Source organism: Crotalus tigris, unplaced genomic scaffold, assembly GCF_016545835.1.
Source record: "Crotalus tigris isolate CLP2741 ecotype Arizona unplaced genomic scaffold, ASM1654583v1 scf7180000017536.10889498, whole genome shotgun sequence".
Taxonomy (NCBI): domain Eukaryota; kingdom Metazoa; phylum Chordata; class Lepidosauria; order Squamata; family Viperidae; genus Crotalus; species Crotalus tigris.
This window is the reverse complement of record NW_024096460.1, coordinates 5,757,655-5,772,397: the sequence shown is the minus strand read 5'-3', so window position 1 is coordinate 5,772,397 and position 14,743 is coordinate 5,757,655. Positions and strand designations below refer to the sequence as shown.

At 36.0% G+C, this 14,743-nt stretch overlaps 1 protein-coding gene across 6 annotated transcripts in view; it reads left to right on the top strand.

Annotated features, from left to right (window-relative positions):
- The window catches only part of FAM53B (family with sequence similarity 53 member B), a 134,091-nt gene extending 126,510 nt beyond the window's left edge, over window positions 1-7,581 (top strand). For 5 of the 6 annotated variants that reach the window (XM_039341069.1, XM_039340727.1, XM_039340897.1 and 2 more), the window contains one exon: window positions 703-7,581. In XM_039341069.1, the coding sequence (XP_039197003.1) occupies window positions 703-1,050 (348 nt within the window). In that variant the 3' untranslated portion in view covers window positions 1,051-7,581. The remainder of the gene's footprint in view (window positions 1-702) is intronic. The other variant, XM_039341334.1, reaches the window with a different exon arrangement.
- Window positions 7,582-14,743: the final 7,162 nt, after the last annotated feature.

The window sequence follows — 14,743 nt, the reverse complement described above, 5'->3', positions numbered from 1 at the left end:
CGTTTAAGTTCTTGAACATTTCTGGAGCTGACAGGAAGGCAGAACAAGCAACTTGATCATGTTCTTCCTCCTCTGAAGTTCAGATCTAGTTCCTGTGTTTGGGAGATGGGCAATGTTGATCTGTCCCATGACCGAAAGTTTGCCGTTTAAGAATCATGCAATAATAAAATGTTTTTACTGATATTCAGAATTAGGGAAGTAAAATTCTTCCTTCCAGCATAAAGCCTGAACTACTTGGGGAGTTTACACAATCAATTTCAATCAGGTCTGCTAAAATCTCAGTAAAATGTAATTAATATCTCTAACTGGGATAGGGCTGGTTTCTTGGCAGCACTCATGTTCTGTATATATTTCTTTTTTTTTATTAAAATTTTTATAAAAATTTTACAATAAAATCCCTCCCCACCTCTCTCCCCCCCTCCCACTAATCCCCCCCCTTCCCAGAGCTGAATACAGAGCTAAAAAAAAACCCAAAACATAAAAAATTAAATAAACACCAAACAATTGTACATAAATCCTAAAAGTTCTGTATATATTTCTTATGGCAATGAATTAAAATCTTATTTAAGCTTTGGAAATCATCCTAAAAGGATAAGGTAACAATGTAATAGAAGAAATAATCGAATTCTGAGAGGGAAAGAGTCATGTTCATGTATTGATTGCAGCACATTCAGCTGTCCATTTTCTTTTATCTTTTTTCAGAATTGTCAAACCTTTAACAGTCTTAGCACGACAGTTGATGACTGCCCTCAGCAGAACCAGTTCTCCCTTGGCACCAGCAGCAATAACTCATGGGTCACCAACATGGACATCATGCCTGGCAGGACACCGGCCTGCACCCCTGTGCCAGAGCCTCATTCAAATTCAGAAGAACATCATCCTAACCAGGAAGAAGATTTCTCCTATGAAGACTCAGATTTCTGTGCTACAGAAGATGAGAATAGTAGGAAAGAAGTTGAGAACTCCTCATGGAGGGAGAGTGGGACTGGTGGGGATAACATCTTTCAGTTGGGTGGTGAATTAGATATTGAGCAAATAGAAAACAACTGAGAGCACTAAAGGGGAGGCTCTGCCTGCACCAAGGCATTTAGCAGTGGCAAACTTACACATGTTAATGCAGACCAGAGGAAGAAAATCCGCATTTTCCCTCTCCTTGGCAAGTGAACCAGAACAAAAAGCTTTGCCAAAATTTGTTTAGCTTTTTGGGGGGAATTATTAGAACTACTGTAGCTCTTCATAGAGAAAATGTCCAATGTAACATCCACATATTTAAAAGAAAAAGAAAGCTCTGTGGATATATCAAAACTTGAAAGGAAAGACCAAAAACTCCTGGTCATTTTTTTTTTTCAAAGTAGGCTAATTTGCCGCCCAGAGAGTCAGCAGGTCCATCTCCTGATGGGAATGGCATTTGGTAATATAAATAAGCTTTTTCTTTTCTTTTCTTTTCTTTTTCTTTTTCTTTTTTTTTTTGCTGTTGGCTGATATAAATTGCACCTCAGCTGTCCTTATCAAAGGAGCAAAAAGTGGAGATTAGCGTTACGATTTGAATTCATTTTATGTTGTTTTTTAGATCACCTATTCATAGATCTTACAAAATCTCACAAATCAAATTTCTCATAATATATGTAAAGTCATAATTCTCAGAATCACAGTAGTTTGTTATGGTCTACCAAACACACACACACACACACACAGAGAGAGAGAGAGAGAGAGAGAGAGAGAGAGAGAGAGAGAGAGAGAGAGAGAGAGAGAGAGAGAGAAATACCAATAACATTATGAAAAGAAAGCACAATGGATTTTTATCCATACTAGTAAAAGAGATCTGTGCTGCTTAAGAGGCCTTCTTATCCAAATCAAACATACACAGGTATCCTTTGCAATGCACTCTTACTCATTTCCCCCTGGACCAGATTTAATGATTTGGATGCACAGTTTGATGCATGACCTCTAGTTCATTGTTGTTATTACTTTACTGGCAAGAAGAGGACAGAGGCTTTGTCTGGAGAAGTCAAATATTGAGAACATTTTTGCACTCTTGATATGATTTAGTAGTTGGCATCTGAAAAGGGATCATGGCTCTTATCTGCTATTATCTGGCATGAAGTTCTTAACTGCATTTTGTACCATTTGTCGTCCTTGGTATATAGCCTATTGCATTCATCAGTAGAAAAAAATTAAAGATAAATCTTGTTTTTCATTCATTACTCAGTATTTAGATATTTTCATCAAGTGAAAAGATAAAAGCAATATAGACTATACAGTAATTTGTTATTTCTAGCTTCAGTGAATGACAGTAGCACAATAGTGAGCACACATGGCACTGTTGAGTGGTTTGCATCTGTTTAGAATATGTCACTTTCTGCCATTGCTACCATGGAAGATAAGGATGTATATAACTAAGAGAAAAAGAAAATCCATCCAAAAGAAACCCACTTCCTTGTTTCCTTAACTTACTATAAAAGAAATTAAACTTAGTGAAAAATACAGGCAGAAAGATGTCATCACTCATTGCCTGTTATTTATAGATTTTCTCACCCTTTCATTTTATGTCCACGCTGATTTTGCTCTTTTCATTCTCAGCTTTCAGTTCTTTGACATATTAAAGCATATTACATATAGTATCCCCAAATTCACTAATCATTTTAGCATACATCTTCAAAAGATGGAACAAATAATCAAGCAGAACTGGGGTTCTTTCTTCTAAACACTGGAAATCCTGGTCAGCCACAGCTTCAGGTTCTGTTTTTTCAAAATACATCTAGTTTATTTCTAGAAACAAGTATGTTTGTGTGTACGTGTGTGGCTTTTGTAAAATAAGTCTTGATGTTCAGGAGGCTAAATTTTGTGCTCCTAAAATACAGGATAACATAGCAATGTGACAGAAATGCACTCTTCTAAGCTTGATGCAGTTTTGACTTGATTGTCAAGATATCTAAAGTAACAGAAGATTTTATTCAATTATAACACCAAGCCGTGCTTTTAGCAACAGACAAACAGACCTTCATTGTCAAAGCATGCAAATTTAAACTGCCAAAAATAGTATTTGCATTTATCCTCTAAAGTAAGAAAAATAAGATTATAATCCATTATCAGCCTGTCTCTTACAATTGTTATTTGGTTGGTAAGCACAAATCATAGTTTGCAGATTATGAAACAATAACACATTTATTATGAAGGAGAATGGAATTCAACTTTCCTAGTGAATTGAGTGATTCTTGCATTTTATATTTCATTCTAAGGAAACTTGATCATATAGCTATGTAAACAGGGACAAATGGATCACAGTAGACAAATGAGTTTTAGACTGCATCTATTCAATGCTCTGCTTGACTTTCCATTATATTGCTGGAACGTGTGTTTAACCACCATGATCATTCAATACATATTTTAAAATAGCCTTTCTTACTTTAGTATCCTCTAATACATTGTGATTATAATTCTCTGAATTTACAGCAGGCATAGTTTAAGTTATGTGGATAGTAGAGGCTCTGGGTCTTGCTATAACAAAACTAATACAAAATGCTGTTTGAGATTCTAATATTCACTTGACACTCCAACATTTTTCCTTCCACTTCTTACAGCTTATGTTGAGCAACCAACGATTATAATTTAGCACATAATGACACAGCCAAGTTATTCACTTATGAATGAAAACCAGTCCTTTCTTTATAAAAGAAAAAATAAGAGATGATTTCTTAAAAATGCTATCCTATTTTTACATTTTCCCATAATGGCTTTAATGCTTATGGCATCTAAAATCACAGAAGATCTCACCAAAGCTAAAGCTTCACAATTGCTCATTTAAGCTTCATACAGTAGGTTTTGTTTCTTCACATGTTCATTTTTTTATTTTCTGTCTGAAGCTTATGTGACATATAAGCCATAGGTTTATGCGTATACAGATATGCAAGTGAAAATAAATAGTATTATGCTAGAATTCTATTTCTATTCTGGTGCCATGGAATAACATGGTGGTCTTTATGAAAAGACTCTTTTCATTCTTGCAAAATCTGTTGATTGCAAACCAAGTTAATATACATTGCTTGTTTCAGAAACAGAGAAACGTAACGGGCAAGTTTTCATAGATTTGAGTTGGATTTAGATTTTGTTTTTATAGTTTGGGCTGAATTAGTTATTTTTAGATCTCACTGTGGGTTATCAGGAACATGACAGATCTGGAGGTCTTCCTCCTCATGTATCTCTCTTGTAAAACCTCTTGCTGCTTTTGACCCTTCCCTACAAATTTTATCAGGTAGTGGCTTTAATTATGTAGCAATGTTATTATGAACACTGAATGTTAGGAGTTCTGAGAAAATCTGTTAGGTACATTGTATTCATGTAAATGTGTTTGGATTCATCATGGGCACAAAGCTCCTAAAATTGTACTTATACCAACCTTCTGTAATTCCTGAAGGTTTGGGTTTTCACAAAACCATATTCCAGTCCTTCCTCCAGTTTTTGGTGTAAAGATAAAAGAATGGTTTGGTGTATATATGTCTAACTGACTCAAAGCCAAATCCACATTTTGAATTGTTAAGAATTTCCAAGGGAAAATTCTTCACTTTCAGACTTCAGTTCCATAAGTAATGACTGCTAAAGTTAATCCTTCCTGAACAAATGAAAGCTTATAAGGCACACTGAAAGAAGATGCTTGGCAATTCACACACAAAAGATTTTGGGTTTTTTTTCCTGAATTTTACTCTGCTACAAAAGTATTAAGATAGTTTGGTGTTCTGCTTTACAGAGAGAAACTTCTGTAGCCTAAACACAAAGCTATTGCTGCTGCCCTTCACAACACCACTCCAAGGAATCACATTTTCTTCTTGAGAATTTCTTCCTACATGGAAGACCTGGAGAAAGAGTCGGTGGAATGAATGGCAGAGGGGTTGGATAATACAGTATATTGTGATAAATGAGAAAGAATAAAAATATGTGTGAGGCATGCAAACTCATTTTTAACTACAAGATGCTTACAGCTATTACTGAGGACAGAACCAGAGTCACATGGTGCTATAAAATTTGCCCTTGTTCAAGTGATATCCAAGCTCTTACTAGAGAGGTAACATTTCTATTGAGTGTAATAATTAAATACATTTATGCTGACAACCTAAGCCTGTTGTTTATCACCTGGATATCACTATGGGCAAAAATTAAAATGGCAAATGAATCATCTTTAATTATTGATATAAACAGAGTGCAGTTTGTAGGGTATATGCAAGTATGCATACCATGTTATTGGATGCAGTTTTGGTTGTATAACATCTGGACAACCCATCAGGTGGCTCTGGCCAAAAGAGCTTATTCAATGCAAATTTGAATAATAGGTTTGATATTCAGGCTATATGTGTATCATCGGAGATCTGTTGAGCAGTGCTTGAAAATTCCTACATGGCAAATTGTAATAGGCACTCAAATGGATTATTATTTAGGCTATTAACTATTTCAGATACGGCATACTGATCTATATTTGTTTTCTGCATAGCTGTTCCTATTTTTTTCTTGGGAAAAAAAAGCATTGTGTAAATATAACATGCAGCATTTTGCTCTGGTACTGTTAAAATAATTGCAAATTTTGGATCAGATCCATATCATGATTGTGGTTGTATATATATTTACATCAAAGTAAGTGAGTTTGGTGTGACTTACTTCTGAGTAAATGTGTAGGGTTGTGCTGTAAGTTATCTCATTAATTTCAGTAAGTAGTATCTTCATTTCATTTAATCTGGATCCTACCCACTGGATTTATTTTCCATTTTATTGCATGGTTCTGTCAAAATTCTCTCCACCATCTTGGATTACATAGAGATTTTTTTTTTTACTAAACATTACCTATCCTCAGAGAAATGGTTGCCTGTCTGCTGTGCACAAATATAGCGTTCTTTGCTATAACATTTTCACTTGGAAGTAATGATAGCTAATCACACCATTTTTATGTGGGCTTGCCAACAGAGAGTACATCTTATGCCATTAACCTTACACTTTTTGAGATAGTGTATCAGCTTTTACTTACATACTTCTTGATTAATGACAGTTTGCTTTGTCTTTAGTGCTGTAGAGGCAGCTTTTTCTATTTGGGATTTTTATGCATAAGGGCTTCTAAAAAACAAAAAAAAAAGGGCTGCAACCTATGAGAAGCTAAGTACACAGAGTAGGAAAGGGCCCCGGAGCACCACTACCTAACTCTCCTAGCTGTAGCTTAGTTTATATAACTGCAAACTTTCTTTGCCTTAGCAATGATGCTTCACTAGCAAACCGCCTTACAGTGAACACATACTTACAATATACTGTTTGCCTAAGATTAATTCCAGGTGGCATTTCATTGGATTGCATTGGGTTTGGTGTTGTATGATTTATGTATTGAAACTGAGTTTTTAAAGCCTTACTTCTTTTTTTTAAATAGAAGCAAAATGTTATGGAATGTATGGATGCGTGTACACGTATGTATGGGTGTATATAAAGATGAGACGTCTGTGGATGTATGTACATTCACACAAAAGTAAACATCTGAAATATAAGCTTATGTTTACGGAAATACTTTCAATGATAACATACAGGGGTGCTGTTCTGAAAAAATGTTCAGCTGCATCTATGCTTGGTCATATCCACTGAAAAAAATAGATTGGATTCCTCTAGTGGGGAATCTTGTGTTCCTGCCAGATTGGTTAGTTTACTGGAACTAGCTCATATAGCAGGTTTTGATCAGGTATATTGACTTTTTTTGTGAACATTCGCTACCATCGCAACAAATATTTTTATTTGCTAAGCAGTACATTCAAATCAGCAGGGAGACGGACAACATCTTAGTTGGCACATGGATCAATCTGTACTGTGGAAATGTAATGACAACAGCAATAAATGTTAAACATTTTCCCTTTTTTTAAAAAAAGAAAAAAACGTTTTTAAATGCAACTTTTATGGAAGGGTTTTGTCTTATTAGCACTGATGAATGTTCTTATAGGGAATGTATTGTAGATCTACAGTCATTGCTATTTAGAACTGGTTTTCATAAAATGTTATATTTAATTACACATTGAAGAAAAAATAAGGTGAACTAGACGTATCTCTGGATTTTACTGTAACTTTTCACAAGTAGCATAGTTTCTTTGCCCCAATAATAATTGTATTACAAATACATTTTAAATACTTCTTATTGAAACAGGATTAGAGAATATTTTTAGAATTATAGCAGTCTTTTTCAGCGTTTTATATTTTCAGTGTCTGAGAACCAATGAATCAGAACATGATGGCCCAAAAGCCTTTGAAAATCCATGAAGTTTAGCAATGTTTAGTTCCAAGGGTGTGTGTGTGTGTGTGTGTGTGTGTACACACGTACACGTGTATGTATGTGTCTTTTTGTTCATGGTAATTGCACAGATGCAAACATATTGACATATATACCAAGTCAGCTCTGTAGTTGGTGTTTGTTCAAAATCTAATGTTGGTGAAGACTGTTCCCTGACATGAAAAATTAAGAAAACTGCTGATTTGTACTCTCTCAAATGACTTTATTGCACTATAGAGCAGCACAGTCTCAGGAATTTACTTGTTACTCTATGTAAATAAAGCTTTCTGATTCTGTAACTGCTAGTCAGCACTATTTTTTTCTTGTGTTATTCTATTGTTAAATGTATTCAGCTGCTGAAATGGTGGGAATGCTTTCATTGCACCTCTCTATTTAGTAGGACGATATTTTTTGGATATATCCCTTCTTTAGCATATTTTTAAAATTGGTCGTATTAGCTTAAAGCACTCCATAAAATTATACAATGAGATAAAGCACATTCTCTTTAAACTTAATATTAGTCTGCATAAAAATGTTGAGAACTGCCAAAAGAAGCATCATGTTGATAGAATATTAGTATAATATCAGAATTACAATAAAGCAAACAATTTTAGTAGCATTATAATGAGTAAGGAAGAAAGCCAGTTCAGTGTACAGATTGTTCAGATAGACCAGGGATAGGAAACTTTGGCTCTTTAATGACTCATGGACTGGCTCAGGAATTCTGGGAGTCATAAAAGAGCCAAGATTGCCTATCCCTGAGATAGACCAAACAACAGTTTAAAGTTATGACAGCAATAAAAAAGTGACTTATGACTGGTTCTCACACTTACAACTATTGCAGTGTCCCCGTGAACACATGATCATAATTTGAGTGCTTGGCAATTAGCATGGCAGTTGCAACATCCAAGGTCATGTGATCCCAGGCGGCGTCCAACAAGCAAAGTCTATGGAGGAAGCTTAATGACCGCATGATTCCCTTCATAATTGCAGCAAAAAGGTCATAAAATCACTTAACAACCACATCACTTAGCGACCAAAGTTCCTGTCCCAATTGTCTTAAGTTGAGAAGTACATCTAGTAGTTCAAGTACTAGTCCAATTCTTGTCCTACCTTAGTACAAAGCCAGCTGGCCAATCCTTCTCCCAGCCCTAGGAAACAGGCAATGACAAATCAATTCTGAAATCTTGCCAAAAAAATTGCAGGGATTTGTCCAAGCAGTCACCAGAAGTCAACACTGAATCCCAGGCATAATCAATCAGAAGAAGTGGAAGGGGGCTAGATATTTTTTTTCTCCTATTTTTCCCTCATTCTTTCTATTATTAGTAAAGGTTCTCGTAGGCAAGCTAGATCAATCCAATTGTCTTCTTGTTCTCCACTGGAGTTGAGTCACCATGGGACAATGCAGTAAGTAATGATTCAATTAACAAGGAGCTACCTTGCCTTGAAACATAATGAGTAAAAGATGGAACAAATGGATCTTGAGACCAAACAATAATTGGGTGATTGTGTCTTTTGAAGTGTCCCTAATTTCCAACTAGAATAAAATATGCTTTTATTTATGTGGAAGGTCCACATTTTTGGAAGAAAACTTTCTCAAGTTTTTATGCCTATTCTAAATGAAGTACATGTAATTGTCTTGGCTCAGATGCACGTTTCCTAGTTACCACTGCAGCTGATTTTTCTTCTACTAGCACGATACTACCAGCATCAGAGTGAATGACAGTTGTATCTCAGAGTAACTTTAGATTATGGGAGCATCGTATGATCTGCTGCATCTGCATTTTGAATCCAACTCATCTGGAGGACACAAGGCTAGAGAAGAGTAACTTAAATAAATTACAGAAAATGTAAAGATTTACACAGCAGTTGCCAGCAAGTTGGAAAGCACGGGTGCTCCTTGACTTATGACCACAATTGAGCCCAACATTTCTAAGTGAGACAGTTTTAAGTGAATTTTGGCCCACTTTATGATCTTTCTGGCCACAGTTTTTAAGTGAATCACTGCAGTTGTTAAGTCAGTAAAATGGTTGTTAAGTGAAATCTAGCTCCTCAATTGATGTTGCTTGTCAGAAGGTTGAAAAAGGTGACCCCAGGACACTGCAACCGTCATAAATACATGCCAGTTGCCAAGCCTCTGAATTTGATCATGTGACTATGAGGATGCTGCAATGGTCATAGGTATGAAAAATAGTCATAAATCACTTTTTTCATTGTGATTATAACTGAATGGTCACAAAATGAACTGTTGTAAGCTGAGGACTACCTGTAGACCAGGGGTGCCAAACTGCCAGCCCGCAGACCAGATGGATCATGCCGAAACCGCACCCACTCCATTGCCGGCAATGGCAAAAAAGTCACGATACGTCGCGATACATCACGTGATGTTGCGAGTTTGACACCCCGATGTAGATGAATCTGCAATATTTTTTAACACAGTTGAATATAGCTGTATGTATAATTAGCTGATCAAAAAGCCTCTCAGTTTATATGAAAATTGGAAGGCAAGCAGCCGCCTGATTTGGGAAGAGACCATGGCACCAAGCTCACTGTGCTACCTATCAATATGAGGGAGGGGCAAATTAATGTTTTAGTGGGCACACATTACAACATTTGAAAACCCCTGATTTAGCAAAATGAAATGGTACATCGTTAGGCATGAAATTATCTAAAAGTAATTTCCTTGCTCTTAAGTGGTCATCTAAATGGCTTATTTATTTATTTATTTATTTATTTATTTGCATTAAACAGCCATAGATTTCATGCTCTGTAGCATAAGCAGCTGAAGAAACATTTCCTTTTGTTTGCATCCTTGTCTCCCTTCCTCTAACAATCTATTCAAGTTTTACAGAAACTAAATTTGTTTTTCTAGTCCTGGAACAAAACTTGAATGATTTCAGCCATATAGTAACAAGAGTGAAATTTGAGCCAAGGACCAATGAGAATTAATAATGACATGGGAATTATATTTCTGGGCTCAGAAATGTAAGCCTTGGGTGTTCATAAAGCCCAGTTCAAATGCAATACAAGTAGTGGTAACCTCTGAATTCACTATGGGCTTTCAATTAATTTATAACTTGTCCATCAAGCTTTTCAGAAGGCCGCCTTTCTAAAACCCAATGTTGCTTATTGGTTTGTCAGTTCATTTAACCGTGGTGGTCCCTTTATCAAGAGAAAAGAAACAGAAGGTATTCCTAAGCCTGATTCCTCAGGAATCTGACAGGATAGGCTCTGGAAGAAAGTTGTAGGATCAGAGGATTTCCATCCTTCCACAGGATCCATTATTTCATTTGGTGTATTGCAGCATAAGAGCCTCTAGTATCTCCAGCAACAATATTTTCCAAGCCAGTTGTGTGTGTGTCAGCAATGCCAGCACAAAATGGTGGTGTGCTTTGATCCTAACATTATGCGGAGTTTTATTCAATTGATTCCCCAGCTCAAGTCTTCCAGCTGAGTTTGAGTCAGGAAATCTGTTGCCACCCAACAACACACACATGCCTTTAAAAATTTGTTGTAAAAATAAATATTTTTCTCCCACAGAGCTAATGTTATTCCATGGAAAAGGCGTGTTTTGGAGGGGAAAAAAGGAAGAATAAAAATATTTTTGGCAAAATAAAAGATAAAAGAACATATTTAAGAAGTCTTGAATCATCAAAAAGCCTATGAGTTGTTTAAGGAACACACACACACACACACACACACACACACACACACACACACACATATATATATATATATATATAGTATGCAGATGTTAAGAGTGACCTCTCACACTGAGTAAACCAGCTGCCAAAAAAGGACTTGATAATGACTAAAGTAATCAGATTCTTTTTTTTCCATTAGCATCTGTTAATATTGTGCACTAAAAGGAATATTAAGTATTTCCAAATTGTTTTGGCAGCAGCTATCAGTGTACACATGTGCTTCATACAATATAATGTTCCAAATCAAGAAATGTCCTTACAATAGCACACAAACATATATGAATAGATGGGTGGTAGTCATCGGATCTGTTGAAGCTAAGATTCAGCTTAGTCACAGCTAAATGTTATACTAATTCCTGTGCGGAAGTGTTTTATATAATTTGTAGTAACATATGTATAGCTAATGCTTTCTCTTCCAACTTGGCCAATATCTAATCATATCTATAAATGAAGCATATCACCAATGCTGATCATGTCCACTTTTTTCCAACTTTTATGACTCAGTATAATTTTAAATTCTAGGAAAACCTTCTAAATACTGTTATGGTGTGGCACCAAATCAAAAATGTTTCTGTAATAACAGGTCCAATCAAGTATATATTTATGCAGGAAAGGGACCTGGTTGCATCAGCTTGGTATTGATAACCCGAGCTGAACAATTTTGCAAAGGTATTTGTTTAGGGCAGGGTTGTCGAACAGCAACTTCAAAACCTGTGGACTTCAACTCCCAGAATTCCCCAGACAGCCAGGCATCATCAGACTTACACGTTTTCTTAAGTTTAAAAAAAAAAACTGTACAAAAGCAATTTTCTCCACTCTGCCCCTCTCTTCTTCCCCTCCCAACAATTGGAAGCCAATCCTATTATTTCTAGATTTGTAAAGATAGTTTTGATGAAAAATCTGGAAGCCACTAACTGCAATTCCAAGTAATAATTAACATTCATTAATGTGTTAATTCCTCCCTTTATGGAATATTATAAATGGAAATGTCAATCCATACACAGCAAAGAAAGACTGTCAGTGCAAAAAGCATGTCATAATGAAGTCTAGGATCTTGAATGCCAGTTTGATGAGAAGTCAATTGTATATTGAGTATGATTCGCAACCTAGGTTATAATTAAATTTGACAGAACAACTCATGTAATTAGAGGGTGTTAAGAGGGTTTTTTTTAATTTTAATTAAGGACCTAATCTGAAGGAGAGTTGGCTTTAAGTAGCTGGATATGTCTTTGGTGCCTGATCCTGAGACAAGAAATTATTTTTCTCACATGTCAGGGAAAATATCCTGTATGTCTGAAAACTGAAAAAAATTACATCTCTCTTAGGATGCAACTGCTGTATTCTCACATACAGGTAGTCCACAACTTAAAATAATTCATTTAGTGACCATTCAAAGTTACAACACTAAAAAAGTGACTTATGACCATTTTTCACACTTATGACACTTGGACGCTTGACAAGTGGTTCATGTGTATGATGACTGCAGTGTCCCAGGGTCATGTGATCATCTTTTATGACCTTCTGACAAGCACAATCAATGGGCAAGCCAGATTCACTTAACAACCAGGTAACTAATTGAACAACTGAAGTGATTCACTTAGCAAACATGGCAAGGAAAGTCATGAAATGGGGCAAAACTCACTTAACAGATTTCTCAGCAACATAAATTTGGGCTTAGTTGTGGTCATGAGACGAGGACTACCTGTACAAATTGGTTAGTTTCTATAGGTAACACACTATACATAGACATCTAAAGGGTGAGTGTGATTACAAATGCAGTCTGTGACTTCAATTACTGATAAAAGATTTAAACCCCATTAAATAATATCTGGCCATTTTCAAAAACTTCCAATAAGCATGACGCCAGTCATATAGTGCAACTTTCTACATACAGTGTTTCTTTTCTTGAGATATTAATTAATTAATTTGTTTGTTTGCTTATGCACAAATTTATATTTGTGCTGTGGGTGGCATACATTAAAAATCCCCAGTTAAACATTCATAATTTAAGCCCACTGCAACGTCATGTATCAGAATTGCTATCCCAGAATTAAGCTAATTGGGAAAGATAGGTGTTCCAATCCTAATCTACATCTGAATATTTTCCCTGAAAAAGCACCTGTGTGCTGTGCAAAGTATGTAATGTGTCCGTATGAATACTCCAAGTCATTTTTATTTTCAGTCTTAAATTGCTCAGTGCCAAGAAGATAGAGAGAGAGAGAGAATACAATGAACATTCTTTGAATTCAATCCAACAATTCTCAAACTATTTTATTATGTATTTCAAGCTGATTTTGTGCAATGCCAATGGCTTGAAACACAAGAAACTCAACATCAGTTCTTTCAGCTTGGCAGCTGACCATCAGAAGGTGTTCTCTGTAAGTAAGCCTATTTAAAGAAAAAAAATCACGAGTAAAATGATGTGATTAGACAAAAACAGCTCAGCCATGGGAGCTGATCTTAACCTGCAAGATATGAAAATGAACAGAGAGGTACATATTTCTCAGGATGGAAGTCATAGAACTCTTCACATTCACAGAGTGCCATAGGCACAAAATGTCAAACTGCTGAGCTCTTATTTAATTTGGGTTTTACCAGGAGGTCACAGTAACTGTAGGTCAAGTATTTTTTTGAAACTTCCCAGGGACAGTCCAGACTACTTCTGAAACAACCCATTCACTTATCTGAGAAATACAGGTAATCCTCGACTTAACAACCACAACTGAGCCCAAAATTTCTGTTGCTAAGCGCGAAATTTGTTAAGCGAGTTTTGCCCCATTTTACGACTTTTCTGCCACAATTCTTAAGTGAATCACTACAGTTGTTAAGTTAGAGCGTGGTTGTTTCAACAAATCTGGTTTTTCCCCATTGACTTTGTTCGTCACAAGGTCACAAAAGGGGATCACATGACCCTGGGAAACCTATAACCGTCATGAATATGAACCAGTTGCCAAGTGCCTGAATTTTGATCACATGACCACGGGGATGCTGCAATGGTTGTGTGAAAAAATGGTCGTTAAGTCAACTTTTTTCAGTGCTGTTGTAACTTGAACGGTCACTGAATGTTTATAAGTCGAGGATTACTTTAAAACTTCTTTCAAGTTTCAAAGGAGAAATGTAATATATAAATGTAGTATGAAGATAGCATCTATTGTATGTGGCTATTTCAATCCAGCTTTGAAACTAAAGTAACTGATGCATGCCTACCAGTGTTTCAAATATTGGCTTGGAATTTTCTGCTGCTCCTCCTTTAATACTTCAGAAAGGCTGGATGCATCTTAAAACCATCTACATGTTCTGTGTTGTGTTTATGTAATTCATTCATCTTCTTGTTAAAACAGATTAAAAGAAAGCAAAATTGCTTCAGGGACTGGGAGTGGGCAAAGCTTTGTGTTGATGTTACAGGATGCCACCCTCAGAACATTGGAAAACCAGCTTCTACTGCAAACTTGGAAGATCCATCCCACCCCAGAGGAAGGAGGAGGAGGAGGAGGAAACATTTGGGCCAGCTGATCAACACTCCGATTGTTGTATAAACATCTGTCTTTATTCCTAGCATGATCCTTTCTTTCTTCCTACTGAATGGGTGGAGACAATAAAATGAAAAATTATCCAAAGGCGTGATCTTACTTGTGTCTTCTGAGGCAATTCTGCCCAAAACTCTTTAGGCTCTACAGTGATTGCTTTCTGTAGGGTCTTTTTTTTTTTTTTTGCAAGAAATAAGACAATAATAAAAAATAGCCAAGAGAAGAAGCAG